The sequence below is a fragment of the Rhinatrema bivittatum genome, chromosome 4 (assembly GCF_901001135.1).
Source record: "Rhinatrema bivittatum chromosome 4, aRhiBiv1.1, whole genome shotgun sequence".
NCBI classification, from domain to species: Eukaryota; Metazoa; Chordata; class Amphibia; order Gymnophiona; family Rhinatrematidae; genus Rhinatrema; species Rhinatrema bivittatum.
The window spans coordinates 212,342,243-212,363,020 of NC_042618.1; the positions used below are offsets into that span (position 1 = coordinate 212,342,243).

Sequence of the window (20,778 nt, forward strand, 5' to 3'; positions counted from 1 at the left end):
TGCCACAAAGCCACGGGATACCTAACTGCAGCCATGTTCTACCTCCCAGCCCTGTGGAGATGCATTTAAAGTAGCAGAACAAAGTTCTGGTGCTACCTCATTTTTATCATTTAAGAAAATTCTCCAGTGGTCAGCATCATGGAAAATATTTGTCTGAAATATAATTAGACATTTACAGAAATAAATTGTGTATTCACAGAGAGACATAACTGGGATATATTTATACTAGGTTACAATGTATTCAGGGATGGTAGAGTAGGAAGACAAGTGGGAGGAGTAGTACTATATATTAAAGATAATATTAAAGCAACAGAACTGCAGGGCTTATGAAGTAAGCAGGAGGCACTCTAGGTTAATGTAGAAAGAGGGAATGGGACATCTATTAGGTATGTGCAGAGGCAAAATTTTCATTTTGGTTAATTTTTCATAGATCACCATAATTTGGTTCGTTTCAAACAAAAAAAAGCTGGATTATTTGTTTTGTTTTGTTAATTTGTTTACTATTATGTGGATGTACTGCATCTTATTTTGGGCTCCAAAATTGGGGTTTTATTATCAGTACTAATGAAAATTGTGGGAAGACATCAGAAGGGGGCAAGAATGCCAAGGCATCTAAACTGTGGCAAAGTGGCACCAAACATGGCATGAATAGCCTTAGGCACTGTATAAGGGCAAAGAGGTACCAGCAATGGCAGGAGTTCTCCAAGGCATCATAAGAGGAGCAAAGAAGCAGCAAGATTGGAAGGAACACTCCAAGCTTTCAAAAAGCCAAGCTTTCAAAGGCAGTTCGAGAAGCAGAATGGCATCAACATCCTAAGACACCATGAAGGAGGAAGCAAAGCAAAAAAGGTGGCAGGAAAAACCCCAAGGAACCAATACAGAGACAAAGTAGCACAAAGAGTGGCATCAACACACCAAGGCACCATGAGAGATTCAAGCAGCCCTCCACAGTGGCAAGAACCCAAGATGTAGAATCTGGGATATGACAAGGTAGAGTGGCAGTAAGACCCTTAAGATGCAAAGTTGAGTGGAAGAAAGTCTCCTAAGGTATAGGATAAGGAGATAGCATCAAGGCAGCGTGGCATGGGACAAATCTATCTGTCTTCCTTTTGAAGCACTTGCCACTTGTCAAGTACAAGAGAGAATGGTCTGTCAACAGTATACTTTCTATGTCATAAGCTTTTATTACATTCTCTACTTAAAATTGATCTTACTGCTCAGTGGAATTTTGGGTTTCTTTTGAAATTTGCTTTCCGATTTAAACTTTTGTCACAACCAGAGCATGACGATGGTCTCTCATCAGTATGGGTTTGCTTTATTAAGAAAGCTTTTCTTGTATGCCATAGCTAAATGCAGTTTCTTCCCTTTGTTACATTTTCTAGTGTTTCCCATATTCAGAACATATAAAAGATCTCTCCTGTGCATATTTCTGTTGTCTGCATTTCTTCCTTCAGGCTGTGAGGGTTTTGCTATAGTGTGTGTGTGTATGTATATATGTGTGTGTGTATATATATGTATATATAATATAGCAAAAAAATACACTCCAAAAGAGTAGGACAAAAGCACTTATGGGATTAAGCAGCTACAATGCAAATTAAACAGTAATTTATTACAGCAAATCTTTATTCATATATATACACACAAATTAAAATGAGGACTGTAGATATTCTAACAATAAGGAACTACTTAAACCTAATACAAAATTACTCTGATAATCCCTTGAGAAAATTGAAACAATGTCTCACACTATTAGCATCATAAAACATTTTACTTTTTAACTATACAATGATGAATCTAACCACATGAGATGACACACTTTGAATACAGCTCAACAATGACAACCAAGATGTAACAATACAAAGCTACATAGACCTTTAACAAAAAATATACATGGACAAAATATTTCTATGAAATTTAACAGTATACAATATAATAGCTCAGATCAAGGAGCATCACATCATCTCCAATCTTTGTCAGCTGGGGGAGGGGACCAACCTCCACCTTCCAGACGTCAGTACTTCTCTTACAGATGTTTATTCTTTCAGAGACACCCTCTTTTGTTCTTATCAATATCATCAGGCCACTCCTATTCTGCAGCAACAGCAGCCTTCTACCCAGAGGGAAAGGCATCAAGCAAAAGGTACCACAGCAACCAACGGTGAAATCTGGATCTCCCAAGCCCAACTCCCTGCCCCACCCCCAGTGGGAGAAGGATGAAGTCCTTTCATGCAGAATAGTTGAAGATCACTTAAGGGCTAGTGGATCCTAAAAATTGTGGAGTATGGCTACTGCCTACATTTCTCTCACCACCCTGTGGCTCAGCACTTATCGGTCTTCAATTCAGACCTCTCAGTCTGCCCAACTGGTGTCACTCTTTTACTAGAAGGTCATAGAACTTGTATCTTCTCTGGATCATGGACAGTGATTATATTTGTAGAAGACACGATTGAGGGGGATATGACTGAGGTCTACAAAATCATGAATGGAATAGATCAGGTAAATAGGGGACATCTGTTTACCCTTTCAAATAACACTAGGACTAGTGACACTCACTGAAGCTAACAGGTAGCAGATTTACAACAAATTGGAGGAAATAATTTTTTTCTCTCAACTAACCATCAAGCTGTGCAATTTGTTGCCTGAGGATGTGGTCAATGCAACTAGCATAGCTGAGTTTAAAAGGGGTTTGAACAAGTTTGTGGAAGAAAAGTACATAAATAGTTATTAACCGGGTGACTCAGGGAGCCCCACCACTTGTCAAAGGGAGTGAGCAGCAAGAAACTGAATCTACTTTTAGGGATTGGCCATTGTCAGACAGAATGCTGGGCTCGACAGCCTTTGGTCTGACCCAGCATGGAACTTCTTATGTTCTTATCTACTCCTGATACTTCCTAACTTCCAAGAAAACGGGTGAGTTGAGACACTTGTAGATTTACAAAAACAGAATAAACTGCCATTTCTGGAAAAGTTCAAGATGAATTCCCTTTAGACAGTTCTTCCATTCTTCAGCCCGGGGATTGGATGTATGTCAAGTTGATATTTTAAATAATGTGCTTTCTTCTGTTTTTAATAAAGTAATTCCATTAAAACAGATTAGGAAAAAAGCTAGAAGTAAAGCTTATCATGCTGGTCTTAGAACACTTAAGACAGGTTCAACAGACAAAATGTATATGGAGGAAGAATAAGTCCATTGAGGGAAAAAAATGATTGATAAAGCTAAATTAGATCAATATTCAAGTAGTATTAGGCAAAAAAACAATATTTAGCATGACAAATGCAGCTGGCCGAAAATAAACCTAAACAGCTATTCAAACTTGTTACTCAGTTTTCAAATAAGCCTACTGAGGGATCTATCTATTACTACAACTCTAACAGCAAATGTTTGCTTTTGTTTTGTGAACAAAATAACTGAAATACGTAATGACTTTCCCCCAACATCATGTGGCAACTCGCAGGATCATAATGATATACAACGAAATATTGGTTGTTTAGTCCTTTTTAGTAAATTTTCCATATTTAAGGAAATTTCTGCTGTAGGGTTGGACAAGGCATTATCTTTAATGAACGCTGATTCTTTAGCACTTGACCCTACAGAATTAGTAAAAATAAATAAAGAAAATAGATTTAAAACTAATTCAACTGCTTCTAGTTTTAATGAATTCTAGCCTATCTCAAGGTTCTTTTATTGTTTCGTTTTAAAAAAGTCAGAGTATACCCACTGCTAAAAGAAACAAAACTGTAATCCTATAGATATTAAATCTTATCATCTAGTCTCCAATTTATCATTTGTTGTAAAATTAATGAAAAAGTATTTTATCAAGTTCATAATTTTTTGGGGGGGAAAAAACAATGCATTTCATCTGTCAGGTTTTTGCCCTGGTCATAGTACCAAATCTGCACTCACAACTTTTATTAAATGAAATCAGAGTAAAGTCAGACAATGGATATGATACATTAATAATATTTAGTGATTGAGTGTGGCATTTGATCTTGTTGAACATAGTTTGTTGTTAATTTGGTTAGCAGAACTTGGTTCTATAGATACAGCTTTATCCTGGTTTGTGATTCTTGACTGATCATTCATTTCAAGTTAGATAGGGACACTAATGTTTCATATTCTAAACTCTACCTTGTGGAGTTCCTCAAGGATCTGTCCTTTCCTCTTTGTTATGTAATCTTTTTATTACTCCCTTGCCACTTTTTAATACAAATGACATCCAGGTAGCTACTTATGGGAAAGCTGGATCCATGGAGAGTTTGATCAACTTGAGTAAATGTTTAGATTATATGGCGCAGTGGCTTTCAACTCATAAACTTAAATTTAACCCTGAAAAATCAGACACAACATGGATAGGTAGGAACATTGTTTCCCACTTCATATTAATGGAATTGATACACCTCTAAAGGAAGTGGTAATGTCCCTAGGTGTTCAAATTAATTTGATTTCAAATATTTGATTATTGTGTTACATACGTTCCATTCATCTAAGACCTTTTCTCGAAGAGCATGATCTTCGAATTTAAGTTCACGAACTTGTTTTCTCACAGTTGAATTACTGTAACATTTTTTATATCGGCCTGCTAATTACTTTTGTTAAATGGTTTCAGTTGTTACAGAATATGGTGGCCTGATGAATTTTTAAATATAAAGAAATATAATCATGTTTCCTTCACTTTGGAAAAACTCCACTGGCTTCCAATTTTGTTGCTTCAAGTTTAAAATACTTTGGTTTTATAACTGTTTCACAGAGATCAATCGCAGTATCATTGTACCTTTTCAAATTAGACTAGAATTTACTAGATGTTCTGCTTTTCTTATTGGGCTCTAGTATTGTGGAACTCTTTTGGCCGGATTTTAAACCCCCCCCCCCCCCCCACCAATGCGTAAAAAAAAAGGTGGGTTATGCACATGGCCAGACCTTGCATGAGCTGCGCGTATTTTAGAAGAGGCCCGGCCGCATGCGATAGTGTGAACTATTTACAGTGAACTAGGCAGCATGGATTCACTAGAGGAAGATCCTGTCAGACAAATCTGATTTATTTTTTTGATTGGGTGACTAAAGAATTGGAACGAGTAAGAGCACTACTTGGATTTCAGCAAAGCTTTTGATATGGTCCCACATAGGAGGCTTGTGAATAAAATGAGAAGCTTGGGAGTGAGCACCAAGGTGGTGGTGTGGATTATAAACTGATAGAAGACAGCATGTAATGGTAAATGGAAACTACTCTGAAGAGAGAACAGTGTTAAGCGGAGTGCCACAAGGATCGATGTTGGGACCGGTTCTGTTCAATATCTTTGAGAGTGACATTGCAGAAAGGATAGAAGGTAAAGTTTGTCTATTTGCAGATGATACTAAGATCTGCAACAGAGTGGACATGCCGGAAGGAATAGAGAGAATGAGACGTGATTTAAGGAAGCTTGAACAGTGGTCAAAATAGGGCAGCTGAGATGCAATGCCAGGAAGTGCAGAATCATCCATCTGGGGTGCAATAATCCAAAAAATGCTATATGTAATGGGGGAGGGGGTGAAGGGCTGTTGTGCATGGAGCAAGAGAGGGACCTTGGGGAGATAGTGTCTAGCAATCTGAAGATGGCGAAACAATGTGACAAGGTGATAGCTAAAGCCAGAAGAATGCTGGGCTGCATAGAGAGAGAGATATCTAGTAAGAGAAAGGTAGTGATGATCCCCTTGTACAGGGCCTTGGTGAGGCCTCACCTGGAGTACTGCATTCAGATCTGGAGACCGCATCTCAAAAGAGACAGAGATAGGATGGAGGCGGTCCAGAGGAGGGTGACCAAAATGGTGACAGGTCTTCATCAAATGACTTACGAGGAGAGGTTGAAAGACCTAAATATGTATACCCTGGAGGAGAGGAGGTGCAGGGGAGTTAGGATACAGACCTTCAGATACATGAAAGGTTTTAATGATGCACAATCAATAACAAACCTTTTCCATTGGAAAGAAATCAGTAGAATTTAGGGGTCACGAAATGAAACTCCAGGGAGGATGACTCAGAACCAACGTCAGGAAATATTTCTTCATGGAGAGGGTGGTGGATGCCTGGAATGCCCTTCTGGAGGAGGTGGTGAAGATAAAAACAGTGAAAGATTTCAAAGGGGCATGGGATAAAAGCTGTGGATCCCTAAAGGCTAGAGATAGAAATGAAGAAAGGGAGTGCATGGGAGTAACTTGCTGGTGTGGCAGTTTCTAATCCTAACCAATAAGCCTGACACTTTTGATGCAACTCCAACATTGCTCTGCTTCAACAGCAATGCAACTCCAACATTGCTCTGCTTCAACAGCAAGAGATAACGGGGGAATTGGACTCAAACAGCTACCAACAAGGGTCCTGACTTTGACGGTCTGGGAAACTGATAATTATAGGGGTGACTTGTATGGCGCAGCAGATACTACCATAAGCTTGCTGGGCAGACTGGATGGACAGTTTGGTCCTTTTCTGCCATCATTTCTATGTTTCTATATCCTCTGGCAACAAATTCCACAGTTCGTGTGTTGAGTGAAAAAAATACTTTCTCCAACTGGTTTTAAATCTGCTACCTGTTAGTTTCAAGGCATGTTCCTTAGTCCTAGTACTGTTTGAAAGAGTGAGTAATCATTCCCTAATTATTGTTATTGCATGCTTTGTGTTGCTGAAAGTAGCGTTTGCTCTCCTGGTACTTATAATTGTGATTTCCATAAACAATAATTCACATAACAAATGTTTTCAGTATCCATGGGAAAATTTCAGTATGAAAGAAACAAACAAGGCATCATAAAACTAGGCTGCATAATTTATTAGATAAGAACATAAGATATGCCATACTGGGTCAGACCAAGGGTCCATGAAGCCCTGTATCTTGTTTCCAACAGTGACCAATCCAAGTCACAAGTACCTGACAAGAACCCAAACATTAGATAGATCACAAGCTACTATTGCTTATTAATTACCATAATAGCAGTTTATGGATTTTTCCTCTAGGAACTTATCCAAACCCTTTTTAAACCCAGTTACACTAACTGCTGTAACCATATCCTCTGGCAATGAATTCCAGAGCTTAACTATGCACTGAATGAAAAATAATTTTCTTCGATTTGTTATAATTGAGCTACTTGTTAACTTCATGGAGTGCCCCCTGGTCCTTCTATTATCTGAGAGAGTAAATAACTGATTTATATTAACCTGTTCAAGTCCTTTCATGATTTTGTAGACTTCTATTATATCCCTCCTCAGTCGCCTCTTCTCCAAACTGAACAGCCCTAACTTCTTTAGCCTTTCCTCATAGGGCAGCTGTTCCATGCCCCTTATCATTTTGGTCGTCCTACTCTGCACTTTGTCCAGTGCAGCAATATCCTTTTTGAGATGTGGTGACCAGAACTGCACAAAGGATTTAAGGTGCGATCTCAACATGGAGTAATACAGAGGCATTATGACATCCTCCGTTTTATTTTCCATTCCCTTCTTTATAATTCCTAACGTTCCGTTTGTTTTTTTGATCACCACAGCACACTGGACCGACAATTTAAATATATTATCCATTATGAAGCCTAGATCTCTTTCCAAGCATGCCTAAATTTTGTGCCTCTGTAGCAATAGGAAGAACATGACCTTTAAATTGAACCTTCCCCATATCAAAGTCCAAGCTTTGTCTATTCTTATAGAGTACCACTGTTTTATTTACTTTCCAAATCAACATTGTCTGACCCAGCCAGTTCTGAACTGCCTCCATACATGCTTGAAACTGCTGCACAGATAAAATTGCAGGTCATCAGCATAAATGTGGCACACTATTCCTAGCAACTGAAAAATGTGGCCTATAGGGTATAAATATTGAAAAGGGAAGAGGAAAGCGACAACCCTTCAGGCACATGAGAAACAAGAAACTGCCATGCAGAACACCTATCCTCCATCACAATCTGCTGCCTTCTACCACATAGAAAGAATGCAAACCAAATCAAAAGTTTTGGAGAAATTACTTACCTGATCATTTCGTTTTCCTTAGTGTAGACAGATGGGACTCAGGACAAATGTGTTATGTTCCCCTGCCAACAGACGGAGACCGAGACAGGTTCCAAAGCTGACGTTACCCTAGATACATCCCTGCAGTGACCTCAGCCCTTCAGTATTCTCTTTAAAAGCCACTATGGACATATTATTGAAAAAAAAACTTGATTAAAAACAGATAGCCATAACTGTACCCAACCAAACAAACACTGAACCCCAGTAAGATTATAGATGCCCTGATCTAGGGACTGGGATGACAGCTTACCCGGGAATCGATATCCACTCCTTCTTGAGCAGCACTGGGTGGGATGCTGAGTCCCTCTGACTACACTAAGGAAAACAAAATTATTAAGTAATAATTTCTCCATTTCCTAGCGTGTAGCCAGATGGACTCAGGACCAATGGGATGTACAAAAGCTACTCCTGATCAGGGCGGCAGGCTGCCCACAGTCCGGTTAACGCCGCCCTTGCTAACATTAATCTTTGCATGTCCACTTATGCGTGCAAATGGATAGGTTTGAAGGTTAGGCTGATAAGTGTGCTATCACTGAACATCAAAACTAATATGAACCAATTGGATCTAGTGAGTCTCTCTCATGTGTCTCTGCTCCTGGGGATGGCAGCATAAAGAATGTAAAAGCCTAGGATTATTTTTATTTGGTACTAAATGATTAGTGATGTTTCCTATATAGACTTATGAAAGGGAGATGCGTTTTCTTTTATTTCTTAAATAAAATCAGATCAATTGGTCTGTATTTTGTGAAATGTTGGTTCAAGTGAGGCATTATGCTATTGTTGATCCTGCAGTCATGTTATTGTATTGAGGAAAGTGAGCCAAATTCATGACACACATTTTCTTCAACAGATGAAATAATATACCCGTGCTGTAAATTATTTCCTGTAAACTGTATAAGGTTAAGTGATGGGTAATAAATCCAAAAGAGGCCTGATGTCCACTCTTTAGTTTTTGTGCTCCGCGTGGCTTGCAGCTACTGACAGCAGTGTCCTGTCCTTCTTGCCTCCGCAGGTCTGAGCGAGCTACTGCTGTGCTGCTGGCGGACCCCAGCTTCCAGCTCCGATCCATCCAGTACCTCCTTGGCCAGGCTGAGTCATCGACCCTGGGGACTGGCCTTTCTTCCACAGAGAAGAGGCATTTCTCACTGCAAGCCTGTAAGTTGTTCATAAGTTGCTGGAGTTGGGAACCAGGATTTGATTGAAGACCTGGAAGCTCTCTTTTTTTTAATTTTATTTTTAAAAATGTCTCAGGAATTTTTCAAAAGCATATTCCAGTTTTGTTTCTTTTAAAGCTTAGTGTTATAATAATGATGATCTCCATTCATAAAATGTTCCAGAATTTCACCACTATTTGAGTAAAGAATCCCTTCTTCCGAAATCTATTTTCCCTCAACCTGAGAGCATATCTTCTTGTTTTGTCTATTGCCCTTGCGGTAAAAAGTTTGCCTGTGAGATCTCTGCAAGGTGCGTTGTCATATTTGTATCGTACAATTAAATTCACCCTCAGTTTCAATAATCTTTCAGCATACTTGCATGTTGATCGGCCATTTTTAGCTACATAGCTTTTTTGAAGCTGTTTCCTAGCATCTGGTATTTCTGAGGATGGATACCCAAATGTGATCTGCAAATGCGTTATACATTAGTAGGATGATATTCTTATTTCTACCATCTATTGGTTCCTCCATATAGAGGTAAATTTTCAAAAGATAAAACATGGGTTACATGTATACTTTTCATATACAAACCTGGCAATATTATAACAAGCCATTTACAAGCATAAACCCATGTTTTATGCACATAAATGGCTTGTTATAGAATTGCCTGGGGTTAATGCATGTGAAAGTATGCATGTAACCTGATTTCATGCATAATTTTATGCATTCTTTGGGGGAAAGCACACGGAGTTAGAGTAAAATTTTGATTTACATGTATACTTTAGATTTTAAAAAGCATGCAGGTAAATTTGCACATGCATCCTGCAGAGAGCAGGTGTAACTATTTGTGTAGGTGAGTTTGTACACATACTTAAGGATAATTTTCAAATTGAACTAATGTGCAGAAGTTCATTTTGAAAATTGGTGCAACACATAGAAATAGGTGCTGCATAAGTAAGATGCAATGTTATAAAATTATCCTCCCTCTACATATATCCCATTTAAATTATATCACATCTGCCTACTTTTGTGCCTCAAATGCCATATGCCTTCACTTTTCCACATCAGCTTTCATCTGTCATGTCAATGCCCATTTGTCTCTATCTTTTTTTCTCCTGTGTATTTGGAGTGAAGGAGTAGCCTAGTGGTTATGAAAGCAGGCTGAGAACCAGGGAAGCCAGGGCTCAAATCCTGCTGCCACTTCTTGTGACCTTAGGCAAGTCATTTCATCCCCCATTGTCTCAGGTACAAACTTGAGAAGATAAGAAATATCATGCTGAGTCAGACCAAAGTTTCTTGTTGGACTCCAACCTATCCTTTAAACCTCAAATTAGAATGCTTATCAAAACTGGTTTTTTCAAATTGCGTTTACTTGTTGGATTACGTCATTTGCTCTATGAGAGGGATTTTTTGACCGTTGTTCGTGCGCTCATATTTCCGCATATCGATTACTGTAATGGACTTTACATTGGGTTACCAAAATGTCAAATTCATTCTATTCAGTTGTTATTAAATTCAGCTGCTCGGTTGGTTTCCAATCTAAAACGTTTTGAGAGAATTTCACCAGTGCTTTGTCACCTTAATTGGTTACCTGTTTGCGACCGGATTTCCTTTAAAATTGGTTTAATTGTCTTTAAACTATGTAACTCCAACTCGTCACATTGGTTTAATGCTTTATTGAGAATATATAAGCCAGTGAGATGCCTGAGATCTTCACAATTGAATAATCTCGAAGTTCCTTCTATTCGTCAAGCTCGTCTGTTTAGTACCCGAGAGACCTCTTTTTCAATTGCGGCACCCTCTCAATGGAATTCAATCCCTATAGAATTGAGATCTATGGATGATGTTAAGAAATTTAAATCATCCTATAAAGAATTTCTCCTTGCCCGTGCGTTCAGGTTGTAATGCATTGTTCGATTCTCATTTTGCTTCTGTGTTTATGATTATTGTATTGAAGTAAAAATGTTTATTTTTATTCAGATGTGTTATTATTGCATTTTTATTATTTTATATAATTTATAATGTTTGTTTGTTTTGGTTTTTGTTAATTTTCTTGTTTTTATTATGTATGTTCATTCTGTATATCGCTTAGGCCTTTTGTGTTAAGCGATTAATACATTTTTTAAATGAAATGAAATGAAAGTCCATCGAGCCCAGCATTCTGTCTCCAACGAGGCCACTCCAGGTCACAAATACCTGTCAGATCCCTGATAATTGATCTTTCTCACAAGACAAGCAGGATGGTAGTCCTCACGAATGGGTGACATCGAGGATGGAGCCCTGTACGGAAAACTTTTCTGTCAAAGTTTCAACAAGCTTTGACTGACACTGGCACACTGGGTGCACTGAGCATGCCCAGCCTGCAATTATCCCTGTGAGCCACAGGTGTCTCCCTCAGTCTTCTTTTTTCCGCTCTGCAGTCAGCATAGCGGTTGGAGCTCTGTGAGGATTTTTTAACTAATTACCTCATGGAAACACTTAACTTTTCACTTCAAAAAACACTTTTCCCTGCACAGGTCTCCCTCCGCGTACGTTTTTACGACGCTCGGTGAGTACTAATTCTTATTTTTCGGTCGGTTCCTGTCACTATCTTAAGGCTGTTAACTGACTGAAGCCTTCCCTTCCCCATTTTTCAGTTAGCTTTAAACAGCTTGCGAGTATCTCTGTGACACTCTGCTTGCTTATGCTAGTGGGGTAGGGATTTTTTCCTTAACTTTAGGACCTCTGTAGCTTCAAGTCCTTCGTTCCCTGGTACCCTCACGCAGTCGATACCCTATCGCTACACCGGGACCCTCCTAAACCGCCCTGGGCTTTTATATGTCATCAGCGCCCCTCCCCCCACGGTGCCCTGATGCCTTTATCCATGTTTTTTGCTTTTCAGTGCTACCAGGCTTTTTCCTCCTACGCACTGTTTTTTTCCTTGGGCTTCCTCGGTGCCGTCCCTACCCGGATGCATGCCATTGACGCACACGCTGTTAGTCACTGCCATGCATACTCGGGTCGCCGCCACCGCTGCCCGAGACACTTTTTAACGATCCCAGGGTCACTTCATCGATGCCACCCCCCCTTTTGGGGATGCCATCGATGCCCCATCCTCCCCACCGATGTCCAGCCCTTTTCCATCGGTGGGCATCGGTGCCACATCGATTCGTCGGTGGGCATCGATGCCGGATGGTCCCCATCAGTGGACATCGGTGCCGGATGGTCCCCATCGATGGACATCGGTGCCGGATGGCTTGTCCGTCGATGGCATTGGTGCCGGATGGCCGTCCGTCGATGGCATTGGTGCCAGGTCCTTTTGCATCGATGGACACCGATGCCCAGGTGTTTCATCCATGGGCATCTATGTTAGAATGCATCCATCGAGGGCAGTCGATGCCAGGCTGCTCCCATCGGTGAAATTCGATGCCCAGGTGGGTCCCATCGGTGGGTATCCATGCCGGCTCGATTCCGTGGATGGGCGTTGATGCCAATGCCAGCCTTATGGCTGGCATCGATGCCCATGCCGATTCCAGGACTGGCGTTGATGCCGGGATGGAATTCATCGACTGGGAGATCCATGCCATCGATTCCATACGTGTCCATATCGATGCCACCGACACACGTGTCTGGGGCACCGATGCCATGTACACTTGGAAATCTGAGTCTGTCCAAATCGATACCGTCAACGTCTGTGGCCCTATAGTTGATGCCCGTGGCCATGCCACAAACGGCATAAATGCCCGCCTCCATGCATCGATGCCCTCGACACCTCCGTTTTCCTTCGGTGTCCTTGACGCCCTATTGATTCGACTTCGACTCAGTCGATGCCGGTATCTTTTTCAATAACGGCAATGTTTTTCGATTATTCGATTCCACATCGTTTCAAAGATACCTATGCCACTGCTGTCAGTGCCCGTCACTGTCATCATTCTCCTGGCCAGTCATCGACGATTTTTCATACCCATTTTGATGATATCCTCGAAGCCCCTTAGGTTGCCTTCAATATCGTCAATACCGACATAGCACCGCCACATAATACCCTCGCCTCCTCACATTGCTCCACGCTTTGGGTTCTTTTTTAAGCCCCGTATTAGCTTAAGACACTCCATTGTGTCAGGAGCAGAGCAGGCATGCTGACAGTTCGTCATCGATCGCCTTCCAGGACGACGAGGGCTTCCATCTCGGCGCTGGGGAAAGACCGGGCCGAGCACCGTGGCACCCATCATCGCCGACATCGTGATCGTCCGCCGCTGACGCCATCCAGCACATCGGTGCCATCCTTCTCCAGGCTGGACAACGCTCGGGCAGAGCGACATCACCACTGCCATCAGCACTGTTCCTACAGTTTTGGCAGTCCTTGGTGATCCAGAACTTCCGGATCCAGGTCCGACAGCTTCTGCATTGGCGTCACGACACATCGAGCCGCTGGGACGAGGGAAGGGAACATGAGTTCCGTTAGGGCTCCTCTGTTCCTGGCGTGCCCCACCGTCAAGTGGTGTGGGACTATGGCCATCTGTTACACTTAGCAGTCTAAACGCCACTCACGCCTGGCCTGTCTCCTCTGTACCTGTGCCACCATACCGGGTTTCAGAGCGAGATGGACGTTTACGTCCCCGGCCTTACCCTCGAGGACTCCGGAGACCGTCGGAGTCAACAATCTTCACCGGCTCGTCTTGCGGCGATCCACGTCGGATGGTAAGTACCCGCTTCGGCGGCATTCCCATAGAGTTGTGTTCTCCCATTCGGACCGTGGTTCGAAAAGTTCTGGGTCATGTGCATTTTAGAACTGTATTAGTGTCACATATCGCTATGTTAGCTATGTTAGCCACAATATCAGGAGAACCCCTCTATCTTCTTGGGATTGCAGCAGGGCTTCTTCTCTTGTCAGTAACAAGTCCCTGTGCCGACCAAAGCTCTGACTCTTGGTTCCCTCCCAACCAAGGTCCAGCTGCATTGGCTGATCTGCTAAACATGAGATTCAGCAACCATTGCCCCATGTACAAGTCCACCTTGAGGCCTGGCCACAGGTCTCAGTGTCTCCTTGTACAGCATACAGAAATGCGGGTACCACTTACCGCTCACACACCTGCAGGAGCCTACATGATATCCTCCATTGGGACACCTCCTGGTCTCCCATCTGGTCAGATATCAGAGCGGCCACCCCACCTTGTACCAAAGTCCCGGTACACTCCCCCAGGCGCTACGAAGTGCAGAGGGGAGAAGGGAGGGGGGTTGGGGAGTTTTAATTGCACTATTCTTTCTTTTAACAGAAAATAGTTACTCTCCGCACATCCTGGACCTAAGAAAATCCAACTTTCTTTAGACGTCACAGGTACAATGGTATCTTTGGTTACCATCACTCCATACTGCAGTAAGTACATTATTTTAATGTTTCTATGTGCTTTATGGTGAGTCAACATTACAACCCCAAGCTCTGCCGCTGGCACCAGCTTCGGTAAGTGAACTGTCTCTTGCATCACTGTTGGTGAATGCTGTTTTCTCTGCGGAGTGTAACATCATTCACTTTCCTTGCATAGACTACTGCTAACCACTTTCAGTACATGCAAGGAGCTCTCACTTTTTTCAGGACTCACTATACATTTACTAACTGGGATTACTGTCACTGCCATAAATCCCTTCTGTAACACTTCTGGACACCACAGTCTTAAGACCCTCTTGTCCAGCATGCGCACAGACATTCTGATACATTGTTATATGTCCCTGCGCATATTTTCCATAACCTCAGCCTTTCAACTTTTCATGGTTGGGCTATGGGGTTTCTTCCCACTATGCATTTTTCTCATAATTCAAAACTGCTATGGGTTATATTCAGTGACATTCTATACTCAATGGACCTAAGTGGTTTCATTGCTTTCGTCCCTGATTCTTATCCCAGTTCGAACTAGGACCTAGTCTCCTTCGACTCATGCTCGCAATTCCTTAGGGTTATAAAGTTTCTCCTGAAAGCTGTCAACCCATTATGCATCTATTGCACTCCAGAATAGTTTCTCATAAACTTCCTGGACGTTGCACCCATGAGTTATGCCCTTATGCCTTCCAATACTGCTTTTGCAACAATTCTTTGTGCATACAGACAGACAGCATAGGGACAATGTGCTTTCCAACTCATAAGCACGCATTACCTCTTAGCTGCTCTGCTAGACAGCTGCGCAGCTCTACCCTTGGCCCTTGTTCACTTCATGCGTCCTTGGGCCACATATCTAAGAGATTTAATGAACGCTCTATCAGACCTTCTCCACGTAGGTTCTATCCTCTCGAATGGTCTCAATTAACATGTGTACAGGGCAAATCTTTTAACGCTGAGTTTAACTAAACTTTCCTCGGCGTCTGCATCATTCCATACGATGCACAGGTTCTGCTCCCTGCACATGTTTCCTATGCGTTCCCTTAGATGCCTTTTCTTCCATCAAAGGCCTCTTCAATATATCTCTTCTGCTGCCTCTCGTAGCCAGCATTCTTCTAATGTTGAACTGGGATGGGGTTCAGTATTTTTTTCCCCACTCCCTGACTGAGATCAGTATGCTTTCCCATACTTCTCAATCCATCATATCAGTAACCTTTTATTCTCTCACCAGTCAGTCCCAAATCATAGACTTACTGATGTTCTTAGGTTCTGGTAGCGTCACAAAACCTTCTAAACATAAATCTTGCCGTTTAATATGGCAGGCTTTACCTCCTGACGCTAAAAAAAAAAAAAAAAAAAAGAGGTATTACCCCTTTTACTTTCCCACCATTTTTTCTTACTCCCTCGGATTCTGTTCTCCAGACATCCTCCACATAGATACACCTTTCTCTTAGGAGGTGTATCGTTTTGGGAGTTGGGTTCCCGTTTTCGGTAATCCTCTCTGAGTCTGCTTACCATGGATTATCCACTGATCAAGCCGCCTCTATTTCTCTAATCACGGAATGAACATATATATTCTCCTTATAAGTCTCATACATTCTACGTTTGAGCCTTTCCATTCCTCTCTTCCACAGTTTGGCAAGGGAACTTCTTTCCCTCTTAATGTCATTCCTGCCAGCAGGGTCCGTGAGTTATGCACTCTTTCCATACTCACCTGACTCCGTTCCTCTGCCACTGAGTAGTTCTACGCATTCAACTTTCTATCCTTTTCAGGTAGATGTTGTATCTCCTTTCCTCAGGAAATACTCTATTAATTTTTCCTAACCTCTCTCTCTCGCCCTAGGGAGAGAGTGGGTTTTCCACATTCCTGGACAGTAATGCTGCGCTTACATTCTATCTACATTGCACTGCATTCCATGTGAATTCCACTTGACTCTTTCCTTCATGCAAGGGTCAAGCTGCTACTTCCAGTGGCCACACAGACCTAATCCTTCTGATTAAGTGGTCTATATTTCCTTTCCTACCAACAAGCAGACATTTCACTACAACACTGTGGGTATCCACATACTGTTGTGTCCGTCTTAGCCTTAACAGCTTCCCTTTGGTTACTGCTGCTTGTACTTTTTTATCAGGTTGCAGCCTGGAGTCCTCTCCATACCTTCGCAGCCTATTATTGCTTACATTTGACTAGCCGGCATGCTCCATGTTTGGCCAGTCCGCCTACTCTTACTTTTTTCAATTCACTACCCAACATCCTTCCACGAACCCATTATGGTGTTGCGGATGCCCTCCGTTCCCATTTCCACCTCAGTCGTTACGCCTTTGCGCATCTGCGGTGTATCTGGTGCATTCCCGGGCATCCTCAGCTCGGTACTCACCCATTTGTGAGGACTACCATCCTGCTTGTCCTGTGAGAAAGCAAATGTTGCTTACCTGATGTAACAGGTGTTCTCACAGGACAGCAGGATGTTAGTCCTCACGAAACCCGCCCGCCACCCCGCGGAGTTGGGTCTGTATACTTTTATTTTAGTTTCGCTTGCGCTTTTTAGCTATAAGACGAGACTGAGGGAGACACCTGTGGCTCACAGGGATAATTGCAGGCTGGGCATGCTCAGTGCACCCAGTGTGCCAGTGTCAGTCAAAGCTTGTTGAAACTTTGACAGAAAAGTTTTCCGTACAGGGCTCCATCCTCGATGTCACCCATTCGTGAGGACTAACATCCTGCTGTCCTGTGAGAACACCTGTTACATCAGGTAAGCAACATTTGCTATATCTTGTATCACTCTCTCAAGGATAAGCGCTGGCTTTCCCAAGTCTACCTGGATAATAACTGTTTATGGATTTTTCCTTCAGGAAGTTGTCCAACCCTCTTTTGAACCCCACTATGTTAGTTTGTTGACCACATCCTCTGGCAACAGAATTCCATAGCTCAATTTTGCACTGAGTGAAAAACTTCCTACAATTTGTTTTAAATCTGCCGGTTGCTATGTAAATGGAGTATCCCCTAGTGCTAGCGTTGTTTGAAAAGGTAAATAACCGTTCCCTATTTACCTGTTGTACTACACTCATTATTTTATAAATCTCAATCATAGCACCTCTGTTGTCTTTTCCAAGCTAAAGAGCCCTAATCTGTTTAGCCTTTCTTCATAAGGGAGCTTTTCCATCCCCTTTATCATTTTTCTCGCACTTCAAAAGCTTCAAAAGAAACCAACTCGGTGTCTGCTTTGTCTTTTTTGCAATGGGATGACCAGATTGTGATTGTAAGCCTTCTGTGGACAATTAAAATATTTACTGTACCTGAATGTAATCTGCTTTGAAGTGCCTGAAAGGTGGAATATAAATAAAAATAAATATAAAGTTCAGCACAGTTTGGTATCTAAAAAATTGCAGTCTTTCTATTTATTTCTTCCTCTAAACTATTTAATAAGTTTATCAACAGCGGTCCCAACCCAAAGATGATTCAGGAACCATTGGCATAAGTGTGCCAGAAAATCAGGACTCCATGCCAATCCTAGGGCTAGATTCATTAAGGCTTTTTTCCGATTTTGTGTCTATGGGAAAAACCCATAGTGAATCAGGTACTTGGTTTGGTGTATTATGAAAGCCATCAGTGTTTTCAGAAGCCCTCTGTTCTGGACCTGACACTCACCTGGAACTGGGAGTGAGCAATGAAAAGCCTGGTGGGGTTCCCAGGCCCCACCAGTAGAAGACAAAAGAGGCTCTGTGGTGACAACTGAAAGAGAAGATCTAAAGTAAAGGGAGAGGAGAGAGAGTGAGAGTAGGAGTAAGAACTAGAAGGAAGGCAAGAAAGGTGAGACAGATGAGTGAGAGAAGAGGAAGGGATTGAGATAAGAGCATGGCTAGACTAGGAGAGTGAGTGAGGGGATAGGGCTAAGTGAGAGAATTAGGTGGGGAGAGGGGTGAGTGAATGTGATTGAGGTGCGAGGGGACGGGGGGCTAAGTGAGTGGGAAAGGGCAGGGGAGGAGAAGGGTAAGAGTAATGGCAGATGAAGTCACTGTAATTGGAGGGAAGGGCACAAAGGTGGATGGGAGAGTGTGTGCCCATCTGCAACTCCAGTCCCTCACCCTTGCCCCTCCATCTATGCCTATCTATCCAAAAACCCCAACACACACACTAACCCTCCAAAAATTACACACTCCCCCACCTTACCACACCACCAGCACACACTCCTCCCAAAAAATGTAAACAAAAGCCCTACATACATACACACCCCCAACCACCATCTTCCCTACACCATACACACCCCCCGTGCCAATACACTCACACCATCTCTCTATATATTTACGCACAGGAGAGAGGAGTGGTGGGAGGGAACCTGCACACATAAACACAAACTTCCTTCCCACATTACCTCCCCATCCCCATCATGCTTCACATTATGCACACCCTCCCACATACATTGGGTAGGCAAAGGGAGTGAGAAAGTGGAAGCGAATAGTAAGAAGGAGAGGGAGATAAAGTGGCGTTCCTGTACATACCCAGATCAGTCCAGACCAGTGGGTTATGTACTCCCACCAGCAGATGGAGTCAGAGAGCAAAGCTTCGAGGCACTGGTATCCCAAGTGTGCCACCTGCAGTTCATCGGTATTTCTCTGACTCCAGCAGATGGTGGTCGTATATAACTGCAGCTCTGTGTGAGACGGATGTTTCTTGTTCCCTGAGGTGCTAAGTTCAGTGTCTGGGCCATCCCTCAGGTAGAGCCGGGCGGTGCTAGCCCGTGTGGTTCCGGGTCCCCTGTTAGCCAGGGGACTGGCTCCCTCAACAACCCGAAGGCTCCCCCTCAGTGTCTGCGGTACAGGGAAGTGTAGCCCCTTTGGGGATTTTTTTCTATTATTCTTAGCTTAGGCTTTATTTCTTTCTGTTACTAAAAGTTAAAGTTTTTGTGTAATAAAAAAAAACAAACAGCTCCAAGGTTCCCTGTTAACCGCAGCTCCCGGGGTAAATCAGTCTGCCCGGTGGTGCAGAGTCAGGCAGACCCCTGAAGAGGAGGGAAGAGTGTTTCAGCCCTGGTAAGAACCTCCAAGGACGTTTTTAGGCTCCCTGCCTCATTTTATGACTTGGTGCGTTCAGTGGCCCGGACTGTGGTCTCCTCGGTGGCGGCTCGGCGACTCCTATGGCTCCGCAATTGGGCAGCGGTTGCTTCCTCCAAGTCACAACAGTGCAGTCTGCCTCTTTGAGGGAAGTTGCTGTTTGGAAAGGATTTGGATCAGCTGATGAAATCTCTGGGGGATTCCAAGGGCAATAAACTGCCGGAAGATAGAAAGCCCTACTGGAAATCATTCAGCCCTTGATCCCGTTTTCGGGATTTCCAAAAAAGCAGGTCATGGAGGAGTGTTCCACCCTCTGGTTCCAGACAGACCTCTTTCCATACGCAGTCCTTTCGCGGCTCCAGTCCTGCCAGAGGTGGTTTTGGTCAGGGAACCGGAACTGAGAAGCCTGCCCAATGAAATCAGGCCCGCCCCCTCCTTGGACGGGATGATCAGGGGCAGGTTGTCCCAATTTTACAAGGAGTGGGCTAGGGTCACCTCTGATCGCTGGGTGTTGAAGGTGGTAAAAGAAGGTTGCGCCTTAGAATTTTCTCAGCCTCTCATGCCGGCCTTTGTGGAATCGCGATGCATTTCCCGCAGTAAGCGAGCTGCGGTAGAAGACACTCTACAAAGATTGCTGGCCCTGAAGGCGATCATCCCCATGCCGTCCGAGGAACGAGGGAGGGGACGGTATTCCATTTATTTCGTGGTTCCCAAAAAGGATGGCACTTTTTTGAATGGAAACACTTCGAACAGTCATCGCAGAGGTTCGAAAGGGAGAGTTCCTCACCTCCTTGGATCTCACCGAGGCTTATCTACACATCCCAATTTGCAGCGCTCACCAGAGATTCCTACGATTCAAGATCCTGGATCAGCATTTTCAGTTCCGGGTGCTGCCGTTCGGACTGGCGACAGCCCCGCGCACCTTTACCAAGGTGATGGTCGTGGTGGCGGCGCCCCTTCGGAAGGAGGGGATAATGGTCCTTCCTTACCTCAACGATTGGCTGATTCGAACCAAGTCGGAAGAGGAAGGCGAACGGACGGTTCTTCATGTGATCCATTGTTTCCAGTCCCTCGGCTGGGTAATCAACGAAGCGAAATGTCATCTGACTCCGTCACAGTGTCTGGAGTATTTGGGAGCTCTTTCGACACCCTCTAGGGCAGGGTGTTTCTCACGAACGACAGGATGTACAAATTGCAGCAACAAGTG

General features: G+C 43.1%; 1 protein-coding gene across 2 annotated transcripts in view; it reads left to right on the plus strand.

The window, feature by feature from the left end:
- RNF123 (ring finger protein 123) overlaps positions 1-20,778 on the plus strand; it is a 454,378-nt gene that overhangs the window by 379,849 nt on the left and 53,751 nt on the right. For both annotated transcript variants that reach the window (XM_029599662.1, XM_029599663.1), the window contains exon 36: positions 9,031-9,173. In XM_029599662.1, the coding sequence (XP_029455522.1) occupies positions 9,031-9,173 (143 nt within the window). The remainder of the gene's footprint in view (positions 1-9,030; positions 9,174-20,778) is intronic.